The following is a 17,541-nucleotide window of genomic DNA, read 5'->3' as shown; positions in this document are numbered from 1 at the left end:
TGTAACCACACTGGTGCATGTCGATGCTAAATGTGTAGAGGAGTTAGGCAAGTGAGTCCAAATCCCTGGTTTCAGTTCCTTATGTAATGGCCTTGTCTGTAGCTCTTACATCAGCTTTTCCCCTTGTTTGAGGGTGACATGAAGTCATGGCTTCCCACTGAGCTGCACCTGCACCTAAAAGCATATAATTAACTACCTGGCTTGCCAACATAGCTATCTTGTAATAACATCTGGGCTTGCCAACTGCATCATTTCTGCCAACTGCCAACAGTCATTCTCTTTTTCTCATGGGCACTGATAACCTTTAGGATAAGTAACAGGTACACAGGATGTTCTTTGTCCTCATCTGGCTGCTGTACTATCTGTTTTTCCCCTCATTTTACTCCAGTCTATTGTTTCCTATCCTATGTCATATCATAGGGTCGCCCAGTGGGTTGCAGGGCAGAGCAGGCAATTGAACCCTGGTCTCCAGCGTCTTAGTCAAACACTCAAACCACTATGCCACACTGACCATTTATTTGCTGGACACAGGTGAGGTCTGGTTTGGATCAGAGGCTATCGGTTGCTGTCGGCTATCACTCTTGCATTTTCACTTTAATTCAAGGTGTAGTCTATCTTTTACATAATAAAGTATTTACAAGGCAACCACAATCAATTAAATTAAACCACACACACATATAACAACACCCCAAGAGATGGTTAACGTGAAGATGTGTACCACCCACCTGAATTCTGTTCGGCTTAGCAATCCTAAGGCTGTTAGTAACAAATCAAAAGCGGTGCAGAGCTATTACTTTTTACACTGGAACAAGAAAGGGGCATTGCTTTTACAAACCGGCTTTCCAGACTCTGTTCTTCTTCACCTACCCTGTCTCTAAGGATAAATTTTGGGTTTTGTTCTCTTCCTCTTCTCTCCAGCGCCGTCAATGTGGGGACCGACATGCTGGAACTTGACTGCCATTTGACAAAGGATGAAGAAGTTGTCGTCTCCCATGACGAGAATCTGAAGCGGTCAACAGGGGTTGATGTCAGTATATCTGACCTTAAATACTCGGTATGTTGAAGTAAACGCTCTCCTCCCATCTCCCAGCAAAGGCTTAAGACACTGGTGACAAACCAGTTTTGCTAAAACTGGAAGGAGAAGGTGTTGAGTTAATTTAAGTTATCTTTATTTTTATAGGAACTCCCACCGTACCTCTGCCGGCTGGATGTAAGTTTTCAGAAAGGTAATATTTGGAAGAACTTGGCCGCTGTCAAAATATACGTGTTCTTAGTACTCCTGTGTTGTTGTCTGTGGCTTTTATAATTGAAACCGGCAGTGCTGCCCTGTCTGTGTTATTTATTTAAAGTATCTCTACCCTGACTTTTCAAATCTCAAAGCAGTTTATGTTGGAACAAACTAGACCAGTACAGCAGTATAAAAGCTGCATTATGTGTTTTGAAAACACATAAAGCAGTATCAAAATTGGCAAAAGAGTAGTTCAAGCCACAGGACTTGGCTCATAAAATACCTTCTAGAATAGTTTTATAATACAAGGCTAGGAGAAGTTAAGTGGTTTACAGTGCAGAACAGTATTGAATGGGGCTTTGTTGTCGTCGCATGTATTCGAGTCATTTCTGACCTTAAAGTCAACCTGTAATGGGTTTTTTTTTTTGTCAAGATGTCTTCACAAGGGGTTTATCTGAAACTCTGAGGCTGAGAAAATGTGACTTGTCTGTGGTCACCCAGTTGGTTTCCATGGCCAAGCAGGGATTTGAACCGTGGTTTCAGGAAGTCTAGTCCAGCCTCCACACAACACTGTTTCCAATATAGGGCTTTATTGGCAAAATTGATTCAGATGAGTTTTGCCGTTGCCTTCCTGTAAGGCTGAGAAAGTGTGACCTGCCATGGCTTTCCATGGCCAAGCTGGGTTCCAAACCCTGGTCTTCCACAGTCCTAGTCCAAGACTCAGTCTACTACATCACACACGTTGCTGTTAAATGTTACAGGGTCCATGATGGACACCTTGAAAATAATTCAATTGCATACCTTGGGAAAGTTATTCTTTTGGACTGCAGTTTCCAGAATTCCTCAGCCAGCAGGATGGGTGAGGAAGCTAGGAAATTTTAGCTCCCAAAAGGTAGCATTTCCAAGTGCTGGAGAGGAAGAGCTTGGTGCAACTGGTCTTATAGCAGAATCAATGGAGTGGGACCCATGTCCCATCTCTTTAGCCAATGTCATGCTTTTAGTTTTTCTCCCAATGTGTATAGCGCCTAGTCGTCTGTTCCCCAATTCCTTTGCTATTTCTTTCCCTCCAAGGTTGCAGACTGCAGTTGACATATAGGGTAGGATGGGTTGTGGATGTGTTAACCTGCTTGCGTTCCAAAGGGCATGTGTGTCGATGGGAGGCCCTCTATCATTTAAACGTAAAGGATGGTACAGAAGACCACTAGGTCAATGTATAACTGGGTTTGCAAACATGGTGTTGTCCAAACCGGCTGGGAAAACGAAGGTTTATGACCTGTCTCCGTTCTGGAATGAGTGGCTGAGGATTTGGGAGTCATCCTGAGCCTGTATTCTTGAAAATTATTGCTTATCATAAGCAAAGCAACAAGTCGTTTTGGAATGGCTCAAGAAACCACCCATGCCTTATTTATTGTAAAGTCTTAGTCCAGTTTTTCAGAAGAGAGATGGACCAGATTGCCAGGTTTGGATTCCACAAATGATAAAACCACAGAAAGAATGCCCATGTTTCATTTAGCTGCTGCTCCAATAACCAACCAGCAAACTGCCTCATTTCGTGGGTCACAGGTTGCCAGGATTTTTAAAAAACCAAGGGTCTGACCCCAGTTACTTGCCCTGTAATGTCTGAAACAGCTTTAATTCGAAATGAAAATAACTTGCAAGCCTCCTGGCAGAAACCCAATTCTCTTTCTGTCCGCAGAGTGCCACTGTGAAGGTGAAGACAAGCGCATCCCACTCCTGAAGGAGGTTTTCGAAGCATTCCCTCACACTCCTGTCAACATCGACATTAAGGTGAACAACGATACCCTGATCAAAAAGGTGAGTCAGCGTGTCTGATTCTGCTTCAGTTGAAAATAGCAAGTGGAAGGCGATGGGAAATGCTTCTCTCTGAAACCCCAGAGAGCTGCTGACCATGAATAACCAACCAATAACCAACCAGCAAACCTACTAGACTACACTCCTATTTAGTCTACTAGACTAAAGCAGCTGATGTTATTGTAAGGCGGCTTCCTCTAGTTTTGTATTTAGCTTGAGCATGTCTTTTGTATTGCAGCATGTTTAAAAAGCCTTTCATCTGTAACAACTGGGGGTTTTTTTACAGCTGAAAGAAATTTTAAATGCACTAACTCACTGCTTACACTGAAATATTTTGTAAGATTTGGTGATGCGGAGCTTTTGTAAACTACTTTTGAAAGTTCACCAAGGGCATGAATCTTCCAATAAGAGCAAGCGTCAATAGGTAGCCTTGCAACTGAGCTAAAATCAAATGGACTTAAACACTTGCCTCTATCTCAGATGTGTGTAAATCCTAGCAATAGTGATTGTGTTGCCTCAGGATAGAAGATTTAACTCTTTTTAAAAAGTCTTTTCAGAGAGATCAATAAAACAGTCTTGCTTCTCAATGAAGATGGCATCAGGTATATTCACTGCAGCCTATTTCGAAGGAATAGTGTGATGCCGATTCTTGCTAAGCATTGCTTTGTTTCTATTATTGATCATGAATATGAATCCAGTGTGCTATTTTTATTTTTTTGTATTGATCCTAGGTTTCAGAATTAGTGACCTGTTACAAGCGAGAACATTTGACAGTGTGGGGCAGTGTCAACTATGAGGTTGTGGAAAAGTGTCATAAAGAGGTAAGTGGCCTGGATTTTTCATCTTGCTTTCTGTCACTTCGTGGGCTTATTTATCCTGACCTTTTTCCAAAGAGCTCAAGCAGTGTGCTATTCTTTGATTTTTTTTTTCTTGCCTGTCCCCCAATTTTAGTCTCAAAACTCCCTAGGAGGCACATGAAGTCTAACCCACTGCCATACAATAAGTACTGCACTCCCCAGAGATGCCCACCCAACCACTGTTTAAAGACCTCCAAAGGAAAGTCCACTGCCATCCACAGCCAATCTTTGCTTACAGTAAAGACATTCTTTCTAAGGTTTAAGTGGATTTTAATTGATTGGTTCATGTTCTAAATAGTGTATATCCATTCAGATGTTTAAAGATAGCTGTACTGTAAAGGCACCAGATTCCCTATCTGATCTTGGAAGCTAAGCCAGGTCAGCCTGGGTTAGATGGGAGACCACCAACAAATGTCAGGTGCTGTAGGCTATATTTCAGAGGAAGGAACTGGAAAAACCTAAGCATTCCTTATCTAAGAAAGACCTCTGATATTTGTGAGGTTGCCATAAGGTGGCAAGCAGCTTGAAGGCACATAGACACATCATGTCACCTCTCAGTCCTCTCTTCTCCAAGCAGTTCCTTCAGTCATTCCTCATAAGGCTTGGTTTCCAGGTCACTGAAGACGTTCTTTTGTCTTCCTCTGAACTGTGGAGTGTGGAAGACAGAGATGAAAAAAAAATTAGCTTTCAAGGGAAATTCCAAAGCTTGCTGAAAATTAGAAGTGTCTTTTGGCAATAACAAAAAAGGGAGAGAAAGGAACGCAAGTGGTCAGTTTTGCACTGGTGGTTCTGGTTGTACCTGATAGTCTAGTCGTAACCCAAGCCTCCTGTGTTTCTGATTTGGTTTTCCTCCTCAGAACGCTCGCATTCCTATCCTCTTCTGCTTGCGGCGTGTCCTCCTCCTCCTCGGTCTGTTCTATACTGGTCTTCTGCCTTTCTTTCCCATCCTGGAGGAGTTCTTGGAGATTCCCATGCCTTCCATCATCCTCAAGTGAGTAGCATACCTGCAATTGGGGCAGTGTGAGGGAAAGAGAAATGATGGCATTGGTAATACAGCAGCAAGAGCCAGTGAGTGTGAGATTTGAGAAGCCTTTCTTTGGATCGTCACTCTGGGACCCATTTATGGCATTCTGGGACCCATTTATTTCTTTTTGGCATTCATGGTATCTGTGACACTCTCTTCCAACACCACATTTCAAATTGGTTGACTCTCTTCCTCTTGGCTGCTTTTTCTGTACAGCTTTCACAACTATACATATAAAATGGAAACACTATGGTATGGATGATTCTGTGTTCCTCAGTGTGGTTTTATTTCAGAGTCTCTCAGGGCAATGTAATGAGAATATACCATATATGCTCAGCTATAAGTCAACCTCATCTGTAAGTCGAGGCCAGATTTTGGGGCCAAAATTATGGATTTTGATATGACCTGTGTATAAGTCGAGGGTAAAATTTAGGGTCATGTAGCAAAGGATCTCAAGGAGGAAGCAAACAAAAATGGTGCGAAAGGTATACCGATTTGTACCCATACTACAGGCTGGATGAACTATAGAGTAGAGCTGTGTCAGTGCTTCCAGGACAGATTATGCTCTTGCCTTTCCCCAAAGGATGGTTCCTTGTTTAAGTAAAAGTTAAAGTACAGTACTTATATTGACCCTGGAATAACTCGGGTTTTTTGGATTAAATTTTTGACTTAAAATTTCTAGATGTATACATGAGAATATAAAATAGCTATTGAAAATGAATACATAATAAATGGGAGAGTAAACACAAGTATGTTTTTTTGTAAGTTTTTCAGACCATGTGGCCATGTTCTAGAAGAGTTTATTCCTGATGTTTTGCCTCCATCTGTGGCTGATGTCTTCAGAGATTTCTCTGAAAGGATAGCTTCCAGATTTCTCTGAAGATGCCAGCCACAGATGCCGGCGAAACGTCAGGAATAAACTCTTCTAGAAGATGGCCACAGAGCCTGAAAAACTCACAATAAACTATGGATGGTGGCTGTGAAAGCCTTACACTAAACACAAGTAATTTCATTCTGATCTTAGGTTGAAAGAACCAGAGAAGATCTCCAGGAGCCAGCGGTTTACCATCTGGCTTACAGACACGTAAGGCTTCTTTGTCTACTACATCTCTTGGTCTCATTGCCTCCTCTGCCACTGTTTCCTAGTTCTGTGCCTAAAAACAAATCCTGCCCCTTATCCCTCAATTGTAGGGCAGCCATCTCTTGTCTAAACCGTAGGCCCTGTTTTCTAAGTGTTACCCCAAAGTCAATGGCTGATTCCATCGCTTTTTGTCATGGCCCATGTTTCTGTTCCAACTCTTGGGAATTGTCAAACTCTAGAGGAGCATATTTGAGTTCTCCCTTGAGCATAAAGCTGCAAAGAAGTTTGGGAGAATCAGCAGAGTATAATTTATCCCATCTATTCCAAAGAAAGTAATAATTAGGGCAGCCGCCAAGAAGGTTTCAAGATAGCATCTGGGTCAGGCCTGAAGACAGATTAAAATGAGTTTATATAATTTGTTTCATTCAGGAATGTCTGGGGAGAGTCAAATATCACATGTATTTAAACCATTATTTTTTTGATTTGTATGAATTAGATATGTAATTTGTTACTATAATCTTCCCACTGCATGTGTCTTTGTGCATGTATTTATTTCCCCTCCAGATAAGCCAAATACATAATTCATTTGTTTTAGTAAGGCTGTTATAGCTTTAGTAAGAGGGTTACAACCAAATACATAGCAGCATCATTTCTTCCCCGATAAGCTGTTTTGATGTTTGCATTACTTTGGAGACATGCAAATAATTTTCTTCTCCTTGCGGTTGCAGATTGTTAATGAGGAAAGCGTTATTTGACCACCTCACTGCTCGAGGAATTCAGGTATAACATTACACTTGTCTCTCCATATTCGCTTGAGTTAGGGGCACAAGACCCCCGTGAATATGGAAAAACCGCAAATAACCAAAACACCACGATTTTACCGGAGAGGACACCTCTCTAGGAATCTCTAGGTCCTCCAGGGCACTCTGTGGTCAACGTTGAACAGACACTGACCATAGAACTGCACTGGAGTGCTACAAAGGCCTAGTATGAGTGTTTCTCTCAGGAATCTCTAGGTCCTCCAGGGCAACTCTGTGGTCAACGTCCGACAGACACTGACACAGACTGCACTGGAGGAGCTACAAAGGCGCTAGTAGGTATTCTCTCCAGGAACTCTAGGTCCTCCAGGGCAACTCTGTGCTCAACGTCCGACAGACACTGACCATAGAACTGCACTGGAGAGGCTTACAAAGGTCAGTAGAGTATTCTCCTAGAATCTCTAGGTCCTCCAGGGAACTCTATGCTCAACGTCCGACAGACACTGACCATAGAACTGCACTGGAGGAGCTACAAAGGCCTAGTAGAGTATCCTCTCTAGGAACTCTAGGTCGTCCCAGGGCAACTCTGTGCTCAACGTCCGACAGACACGGACCAGGAACTGCACTGGAGGAGCTACAAAGGTCTGTAGAGTATTCTCTCTAGGAATCTCTAGGTCCTCCAGGGAATCTTTATGCTCAAGCGTCCGACAGACACTGACCATAGAACTGCACTGAGGAGCTACAAGGCCTAGTAGATTGTTCCTCTAGGAATCTCTAGGTCCTCCAGGGAACTCTGTGCTCAACGTCCGACAGACCGACCATAGAACTGCACTGGAGGAGCTACAAAGGTCAGTAGAGTATTCCTCTCTAGGAATCTCTAGGTCCTCCAGGGAACGCTATGCTCAACGTCCGACAGACACTGACCATAGAACGGCACTGGAGGAGCTACAAAGGCCTAGTAGAGTATTCTCTCTAGGAATCTCTAGGTCGTCCAGGGCAACTCTGTGCTCACGTCAGGCGACAGACCACGGACCATAGAACTGCACTGAGGAGCTACAAAGGTCTAGTAGAGTATCTCTCTAGGAATCTCTAGGTCCTCCAGGGAACTCTATGCTCAACGTCCGACAGACACTGACCATAGAACTGCACTGGAGGAGCTACAAGGCCTAGTAGAGTGGTCTCTCTAGGAATCTCTAGGTCCTCCAGGGAACTCTGTGCTCAACGTCCGACAGACACTGACCATAGAACTGCACTGGAGGAGCTACAGAGGCCTAGTAGAGTATTCTCTCTAGGAATCTATAGGTCTTTCAGTGCAACTTTTATTTAAAGTACTGGAGGACCTAGATATTCCTGTAGAAATCATATTAATCAAATCCATGAGCAATCAAATCCGCACATATCAAAGGTGCAAATATGGAGGGATGAATGTATATGTAATTTGTATATTGTCTTACTTTGTATTTCGCTCTTTTATAATGTATGCACCATGTTCAAGGAACTTGGCATACATTGAATAGCCGGGATGGATCCCATGATCCATCACTACACACTAGGGCTGATGTGTGTTGGCAATCCAATAGCATTTGGGGAGTGTAGTTAATAAAACCAGGAGGTGGAGCATAAATTAAATAACTTTATCAATAAGCCAGGTTTCAGCAGCACCGCTTCTAATAATTCTGAGCTAGACCAATGTGTGTTCCCATATTAAAAGTGGATTCTGTGCAACATTTCCACCTTCTGAACTTCCCTGTTGTTCTCTTCTTCAGGTCTACATCTGGGTACTGAACGAAGAGCAGGAATACAAGCGAGCGTTTGACTTGGGAGCCACCGGCGTGATGACGGACTACCCCACAAAGCTGAAGAACTTTTTACACACCTACGCGGCATAAAGCAAGGATGGCTCCTGTGAAGAAGTGTGGGTGTTTTGGGGGGGGAATGACAGGAACGGACACACAAAAAAAGTCAAGGAGGGATAGCCCTCTCTTTCTCAATTCCTCCCCGACTCCACAACACAGTCACCTGACGATGGCAGACATAAGCAGCTGGATCATATTACCTCATTCTTAAGTCATTACACTTGTAGAGATTGTACACAGCTATATTTATTTACAGTTTTAAATGACATAGTTTACATTTTCTTTTGGAAAATACGACAGTTAGCGGCTCCTACCCTAGCCTAACAGATAGGTCTAGGAAGAGATCTGCTGACAAGGGTACCTTGCAGCGGCGATAGCCGTAACGTAGCTCTTATCTGTCAGGTCTAGGAAGAGATCTGCTGACAAGGGTACCTTGCAGTGGCGATAGCCGTAACGTAGCTCTTATCTGTCGCTTGTAGCTCTCAGACTTCACCGCCTTTGCACATGGGAAACATTCCAGCACTACAGATTTTCTTTCTTAAATCTTGCATTGACCGTGTAAACATTTCTAGTCAACTGACTAGCGTGACGAAGAAATTGCCTGGTTGTCCCAGGTAAACGTAAAATGAGAGGGTTTTGAAAAGCTGTTGGCGGAGACCTGTTGGTAATCTGTCAACAGGTCCTTTTTGAAGTGAGGCCGGACCCCCAATCCTGCTCTTGCTTTTCTCTTCCTTCCTACACCTGGGAGGATGCTAGGAGTCCGATTTTAATTCAGCCTCTGCTCCCTCCATGTACCTTTTTTTACTCTGTGGCTGGCCGCGTTAGAGGACTCCCGACCAGATTGTCCAGGGAGTTCTCGTCTCCAGTCCCTAGCGTAGCTCACGATGTTCGTTTTATGCGCCTGTGTGTTTGAATTAACACTTAGCAATACTGCTGCTATTAGTTAGGATCAGTGTAATAGGGATTTCAGGCCAGTTTATGGAGCAGCACGGCTGCTCCGGCTTCGGTGGAAGCACTTTTCAGCAGCCTTCGCAGCCATTGCCTTTGAATAGAACAGACGGTTCATCGTGGCGCGGTTTCATAGAAGAGACAAAGCTGTGATAGGGCTGCAAACGTCTGTATTTTAGCATTGAAACCCGCCTACTTTCTGTCATTCCATACTTGTGTCTCTGAAATGTAATAGTTCTCGCCAAGAAGATAACCACTAGCGTTTTTTTATTAGCTTTTTATTGATGCATCTAAAAATATCTCCCTATCTAGAAGTATCTCCCTGTTCTTCAGTCAGAGAGTTGTAGTAAGAAGTTCTGAATTGAATAATAGGGTTCTCCTTTATTCGCAGGCCTTCCTCAGATCCCTGAGTCTGTCTCCCCTTCATGCCCAAGGCTGTTTCCCCAAATGCCTTTTAGCTGGAGAAGGTCGTGCCCAGTTCTGTTTCTGATTTTAAGTAAAGAATTTAAACGTAACGGGAGGAGGAAGGAATGCAGATACAGAGAGAAGGGATACGCTGAAGGGAATGGTCCCTGGGTTTGAAATCCTTATTCGTTTTTCCAAAAACTCACTAAGTCTAACCTGGGTTTGAAATCCTTATTCATTTTTCAAAAAACTCACCAAGTAACCTACCTCACAATGTTGTTGTGAGGTTAGCATAGGGTTTTGAAAATCCCTATACGCCGTCCCTGAGCTTACTAGAGAAGCGTGATGCAAATGTGACTTTGAAGGACTATTCCAGCTAGGGAAGATTTTGCTTTCGAAGCCGTAGAAAGTAGCATCTCCTAGCCTTGGTTTAAAATGTAATGTGAGATATCGTACCGGGGTGTTTTTTTAAACTTTGTTTTAAAATAGTCGTGGTGAAACCTGGTTCTGTCCCATTAAAGTACTTAGGGATCGCTGTGACGGGTTCCCTTTCGGGACTAAACCCACAGTTCTAAGCCTTTGGGTTCTGGTCCCTCGCCTTTCCCCCAAAAGTGATCCCTATGTGGACAAGTGAATGTGTTGATCTGTGGGTATAAAACAGGAACATTTGGTATAAAAAGATTAAACTATTAATGCACAAATAGAGCCCACATTAACCCCTGAATTATTAAATCATCCCCCAAATCCTATTCAGTTCTTTCCCTCTTAGTGTTGTTGCAAAGAGTGTCCTTTGTAAGATGTAGTTGTAAAGAAGGGTTTTGATATCCTGTTGTCCTGGATGTTAGTTTGAGAAAAGGAACGAAGCGAGGCAGACTCTTTATATATGTATGTATGTATATATAACTGAGGGTTGTAAATGTAATGAAGGATTCTGCAGTACATTTCATGCACTTGAAACATTCCTCTTGCGCCAGCCGTGCTTTTGAAGGGAAACTGGAGATGTGAGGCCTGGCGTTCAAAATATATCTGAATACATGCTCCAAACTGTCAAGGGATATATTGGTCTTTTTTAAAATATATATGGTTAAAGTGGTTCTGTCACTGTTGGGTAAAATGTCAGTTCTAGGAATCGCTCTGTCCTTTGTTACCTTATGGAAATTTCCCCTTATGCTGATATTTCTTTTAAACAAGGTGCAAAGCTACCCTCCCCAAAAGAGGAGCTGGGGGTCTCCTCCCTTTGGAGGCAAATGTTTTCTAGTGCTGGTCTTCTCCGCTCCTGGACTCTTCAGTCTGCCCCTAAATATACCAGGACCTAGACTGTCTGAGACTGATAGGAGCTGGAAATCCAGTAACGCCTGGACAGCCACATGTAATAATCCTGCCTTTCGTAGTTCTGTACGTAATTTAGGAGGACACTCTTCCGACATCAGAGTAAACCTATTAGTTTTGAAGGGTCTGCAAAACTCTTTTCGGTGTAACATGCAAGCATGGTGTGAGCAAGATAAGTTACCATCACATAGATCCTTGAATATAAAACGGGATATCAGTACTTTAATTGAATGTTAATGATGGCTGGGACTAAGCACGTTGTAAGCAACGATTCAAAGCTACAGTATAGCTGTGTTAGTCTGTAGAATAGGTATGCAGAGAGATCTTGTAGCACCTTTGAGACTTACTGAACGAAAAGTTGGCAGCATGAGCTTTCCTAGGCTTCAGTCTACTTCCGCAGATCCTTTTACATTGTGAGCAACAATGGCTAAATGGAGTCTGTCGTTCTTTGGACATATGTGGCGATGATACTCATTGGAGAAGACGATAACTCTTGGTAAAGTGGAAGGCAGTAGGAAAGGAAGGGGACAGTGCTACATTTGGGTGGATTGAGTCATAGCAGCCATCAGTTTGAAAGACCTGAGCATCGAATTAGGGCAGTGGTTCCCAACCTTCCTAATGTCGCGTCCCTTTAATACAGTTCCCCATGTTGTGGTTGTTCCACAACAATACAGTTGTTGACCAGGAGTCATGGAGGTTTCTCATTCGGAGGATCACCGTAAGTCAAAGTCAACTTGTCAGATACCAACAGCAACGCACACACTAAGAAACCCTAATTCAGTGGTTCCCAACCTGTGGGTCGGGACCCCTTTGGGGGTTCATGGGGGTTGCCTAAGACCATTAGAAAACACCTATTTAATTACAGTTATGAAGTAGCAACAAAAATAATTTCATGGGTTTGGGTCACCACAACATGAACTGTATTAAAGGGATGCAACATTAGGAAGGTTGGGAACCACTGCCCTAATTCGATGCTACATTAATGTATGGAACATACCTGTAATGGTATCAGAAGAACATCTTTTTCTTGCCATATCTAACCCCCCAGGTGCTTATCAGTGTTATAGTGAGTCAGGGATGAAACGCTAGGATGCTTTCATTGGGACAATTGTTGCTACAATCCTATTCTGGTTTCCCTGTTCAATGTTACACCTGAAAGGGATCTAGGAGACCTAATAGACCACAAGTTGAACATGAGTCAACAGTGCGATGCGGCAGCTAACACGGCCAATGCGATTTTAGGCTGCATCAATAAAGGTATAGCATCTAGATCAAGGGAAGTAATAGTGCCACTCTATTTGGCTTTGGTCAGGCATCACTTGGAATAATATTGTGTCCAGTTCTGGGTCCCACAATTTAAAATGGATATTGAGAAACTGGAGCGTGTCCAAAGGAGGGCCACCAAAATGGTGAAAGGTCTGGAAACCATATGAGGAGTTGGGAATGTTTAGCCTGGAGAAGAGACGGTTAAGAGGTGATATGATGGCCCTGTTTAAGTATTTGAAGGGATGTCATATTGAGGAGGGAGCAAGCTTGTTTTCTGCTGCTCCAGAGAATACGACACAAAGCAATGGGCGCAAGCTACAGGAAAAGAGATTCCAACTTAACATTAGGAACAACTTCTTGACTGTAAGAGTTGTTTGACAATGAAATATACTGCCTCAGTGATGGAGTCTCCTTCTTTGGAAGTTTTTAAACAGAGGCTGGATGGCCATCTGTCGGGGATGCTTTGATGGTGTATTCCTGCATGGCAGTGGCTTGGATTGGATGACCTTTGAGGACTCGCCCAACTACGACTCTACGATCTAAATTCATCTGCAATCCTCACAGTAGTTCAGGATAGGGGGATGTCATTTCCCCTTTCCCAAACAGTTTTCCCTGTTGGGATGTATAGTGTTGGCTTGGTCTTGAACGGTCAAAAGGCCTGCTAAAAGTGATGCAAACTGCCCTGACTTGTTAGGAGTATATACAACTACTAGCACTTCTGGGTTGCCGTTGCAACTCTGGCAATGGGGTCAGTGTACCTATAGTTTCCCCATTACTTTGCTGCTTTGCTCATTAATATGTTCATATTAGGTTTATTTTTTAAGCTGCAATTGCTCCTCGTCGCCACCGGAGGGCAGAGTAGCCTAACTTCCCCAACTTTCTAGTCTCCAAACATTAGACCTGACTCTGAATGATGCAGGATCTGCAATGCAGCGCGGCTGGGGTTTGCGAGAAGCCACAGACGCTCCTCGAAGGAAAAACCCCGTAGCCGTCTGCGAAACGTTTTATTAACAACCTCAGCGCGTGGCATTTCAGCGTCAGGATGCGTATTACCCGGTTTGCGTAGTTTGATCTCGGTGGGATTCAAAGACATAGCCGTGTTAGTCTCTAGAGTCAGTATGCGGAGAGTTTTTGTAGCTCCTGTGAAACTCTATTGATGCATTGTGAAACAAGCATGCATCATCAGAGCAATGCTAGCCAATGTAGTGGACCAGGAAAAGAAGGGAGGCTGCATTACTGGTGGATTGGTTCCTCGGTGTTGAAAATTATATGTATTTTGTGCACTTTGGTTGGTCCCATAAAGGTGTCACTGCTTTGTGGATGTGGGGTGTTGTCGTACTTTGCTACGTGGACAACGCAGCTAGCCCTGGGTATGTGTCCTGAAGCTGCTAGACCCTGTCTTATAATAATAATGATGATGATAATGATTATTATGATGATGATTTTATTTCTTACCTATCTCTCTTGGCTCGAGACGGGTTACAACAAGATCACAGTCTTGATCTTGGATGCCAAACAGGGCCAGCCCTGGTTTGTAGTTGGATGGGAGACCTGAAGTCACCAAAATCCACAAAGCAGCGATGCCTTTATCATCACAATCAAAATGCACAAAATACATGTTGCCGGCTTTCGAAGGAAAGGTTTTGGAAACTCACGCAAGTTTGCAATGTGTGAATAAATAAACTAAAATGTGTATTTTAAGCATTTGTGCATTAGGCTCATAGAGGCATCGCTTTGGAAGCTAAGCAGGGCCAGCCTAGGTTGGCACTTGGACGGTACTAACAATCAAGTCGCACACTTTGCAACGGCAAACCGTCGCTGAACAAACATTGCCGGGAAAAGGCCAGGAATGACTCGAAGGCACATGGCGATGACAATTCCCATCCTCCCCAGACAGGGAATCCATTCCTAAAGGGTTGGAAACCGGTTGAGAAACTGGGATTGTGTCTCAAAGAGACGGCTGGGTTGTGCCCAAGCCCTGCGACTCCATAATCCGGCTCTCACAGCTCCAGACGTTGGTTTTGTTGTTGTCATTGGGCCGAAACATATTGTGGAAATAATCCGGTTTGAGACCTCTTTAATGGCCCTGGCTCAATGCTTGTAGTTTGGGGTTGCTTTCTAATAGAAGGCTAAATGTCTTACAAAACTACAGTTCCCAGGATTCCCTAGCCATTGAGCCAGGGCAGCGAAAGCGGTCTCAAACCAGATTATATCTGCAGTATGTTTTGGCCTGCTGTCGTTTGTTTTAAATAAAATACATAGAATAAATAAATATATTAATTTTGTTATTTATATTATTAAATAATAACAAATAAAAATAATATAATTAATAATATAAGTAACTGAAAAATAAAAATAATGTAATTAATAATAGTAATAATATAATAATAATATAAATAACTGTAATAATACTACTACTAATATAAGTAATAATAATATATTTATTTAAATAAATATAAATATTTAAATAAAAATGAATGAAATAAATATAAATAATTTTATTATTTATATTATTAAATAAAATAATAAAATAATATAATTAATAAAAATGATATAATTGAAATATTAATATTAATAATAATAATAGTAACCATCATATATAATAATAATATATATATATATATACACACACACACACATATACATACACACACACACACACACTTTTTAAAACTCTGTTGGTTTGTTTTAAATTGTTTTAACATGGTTAATGACCCCGAATGCTGCAGTGATTTGAGTGTTGGAATAAGACTCTGGAGGTTCGAGTCCCAGCTTGGCTATGAAACCCTTGGGCAAGTCACACTCTCTCAGCCTCAGAGGATGGCTATGGCAACCCCCCCTGAAGAAACCTTGTCAAGAAAACCCTGATATTATTATTTATTATTAACATTAATTTATATAACACTGTAATTGTTTGTATGTTTGTATGTATCATTCTTGGTAATATGTGATTGTCTGGTCTGCTACCTTCCTTCTTGCCTGAACATCTCTTAATAAGAAAACTGGGGAGGCTTTTAAAACCTCCCAAAGGAGCCACTTTTTTCATTTTTTATCACCATTGGATTATGGTCAGAGATCCCTCTATTCAGAATACAGTATCCATACCTACCACATCCCTAATTAAAGTATTCAATATTAAGCATAGATCAATCCTGGCCAGTGACTTGTGCCTATCTGAATAAAAGGTGAAGCAGCTATCATTGTTATATAAATGACGCCATGTTTCAATCAGGGATAGGTTTTTCATTATGTCAAAGAATTTCTGGGGTAATTTGCCTTGATTTGGTTTAATTTTTTAATCTGATTTCCTGTCCAATTTGGGTTCAATTACTCGGTTGAAGTCCCCCACCATGATGACATCCTCGTGGTCATATTCTAAGATCTTCCTTTGGAGTTTTGCATAGAAACTCCAAAGGAAGATCTTAGAATATATACTGTACCCCTATTAATATATACCCCTATTAAAAGGATTTTTTTGCCACTCCAAAAGATCTCCACTCCCACATAATGACCCTTAGGATCACTGAATACTAATTTTGACTCTAAGTAGTTTTTTACATAAACAATTACTCCTCTTTTACTTTTTTCAATTGATGAAATGTACTCCTTACCAATTTTGGGATTCTTAATCAATCTTATATCCTTAGATCTAATACGGGTTTCTTGTAAACATACTATATCAGTGCAAAAAACCCTTTTTCCTTTTCTGCGGGGAGTTCATTCCCTTTACATTCCATGAGAAGATCTTCATGGTGAGAGGCTCCGAACGCAAATTAAATAACTTTGGGAATGACAACAAACAAAATTATGGTGTTACCAAGAGAATAAATTTTATTCGTACAATAAAAGGTTTAGTAGCTTAAGTAGTACTCAATCTTGAAAGGGATGAGGGCAGCACCCAGAATCCCCTCTTTGGAGCCATTCTAACCAGGGGATTCTGGGTAATGCAGTCTGAGAGGAAGGAGCCCTTAGTGGATGAGCAATGCATCCTCTTCAGGGATGAAGGCAACACCCAGAATCCTCTCATTAGCGCCATTCTGACCAGGGGATTCTGGGGGATGCAGTCCGAGAGGAAGGAGCCCTGAGTGGATGAGCAATGCCTCCTCTTCAGGGATGAAGGCAACACCCAGAATCCTTTCTTTGGAGCCATTCTAACCAGGGGATTCTGGGGAATGCAGTCAGAGAGGAAGGGGTCCTGAGTGGAAGAGCAATGCCTCCTCTTCAGGGGTCAAGGCAACACCCAGAATCCCCTCTTTAGAGCCATTCTGACCAGGGGATTCTGGGGGATGCAGTCAGAGGAAGGGGTCCTGAGTGGATGAGCAATGCATTCTCTTCAGGGATTAAGGCAACACCCAGAATCCCCTCTTTAGAGCCATTCTGACCAGGGGATTCTGGGGATGTAGTCCAAGAGGAAGGAGTCATGAGTGGATGAGCAATGCATCCTCTTCAGGGATGAATGCAACACCCAGAATCCCCTCTTTAGAGCCATTCTGACCAGGGGATTCTGGGGGATGCAGTCGGAGAGGAGGCCTCTTCCTTCTTTGGGGACGTTCATAGACCGCTGTCCGTATTCAGCTCCCTCCAAATGTCCAAGGTCTCTTTCTGAAAAGGGTCGCCTATGCCATCATCCCCAAAAGCCCAGAAGAAGGAGAGGGGGAGAGGGAGAGAGGGACCACTCAATCTCCCTTCCTCAGATCCTGGCTCTCCCTCCCTCTCCCCAGATCCCACTTTCCAAGGCGAAGTCCCTCTGGTTCTGGTGACCCAGCTGCCTTTGTCTCCCATCCAGAGAAGGAAAGAGGAGAAGGGAAGCCCAGGGCGAAAGGCAGCCTCCAGCTTGATCCTGATCCTTCCCGACACCCTCCAGGCTCAGCCCCCTCCTTCCCCCTCAATCTCGGAGGGGTCGCCTGTCCCATCATCCCCAAAAAGGGCCCCTCGCTCTCTTCTGCCCCACTCACCTTCCTCCTCCTTGGAGCACCA

At 42.9% G+C, this 17,541-nt stretch overlaps 2 protein-coding genes across 2 annotated transcripts in view; both read left to right on the top strand.

Moving 5' to 3' along the window:
- The window catches only part of SMG8 (SMG8 nonsense mediated mRNA decay factor), a 72,322-nt gene that overhangs the window by 20,343 nt on the left and 34,438 nt on the right, over positions 1-17,541 (top strand). The window lies entirely within an intron of this gene.
- On the top strand, positions 773-11,020 carry GDPD1 (glycerophosphodiester phosphodiesterase domain containing 1; the record flags this gene model as incomplete). Its single annotated transcript, XM_042442324.1, has 8 exons — positions 773-1,054; positions 1,181-1,226; positions 2,925-3,043; positions 3,772-3,861; positions 4,755-4,888; positions 5,946-6,005; positions 6,731-6,782; positions 8,527-11,020. Coding segments are annotated over 8 exons (906 nt in total), but the record flags the coding sequence as incomplete, so codon positions are not given.

Source organism: Sceloporus undulatus, chromosome 11 (genome assembly GCF_019175285.1).
Source record: "Sceloporus undulatus isolate JIND9_A2432 ecotype Alabama chromosome 11, SceUnd_v1.1, whole genome shotgun sequence".
Lineage (NCBI taxonomy): Eukaryota > Metazoa > Chordata > Lepidosauria > Squamata > Phrynosomatidae > Sceloporus > Sceloporus undulatus.
This window is presented reverse-complemented; position numbering and strand designations above follow the sequence as displayed.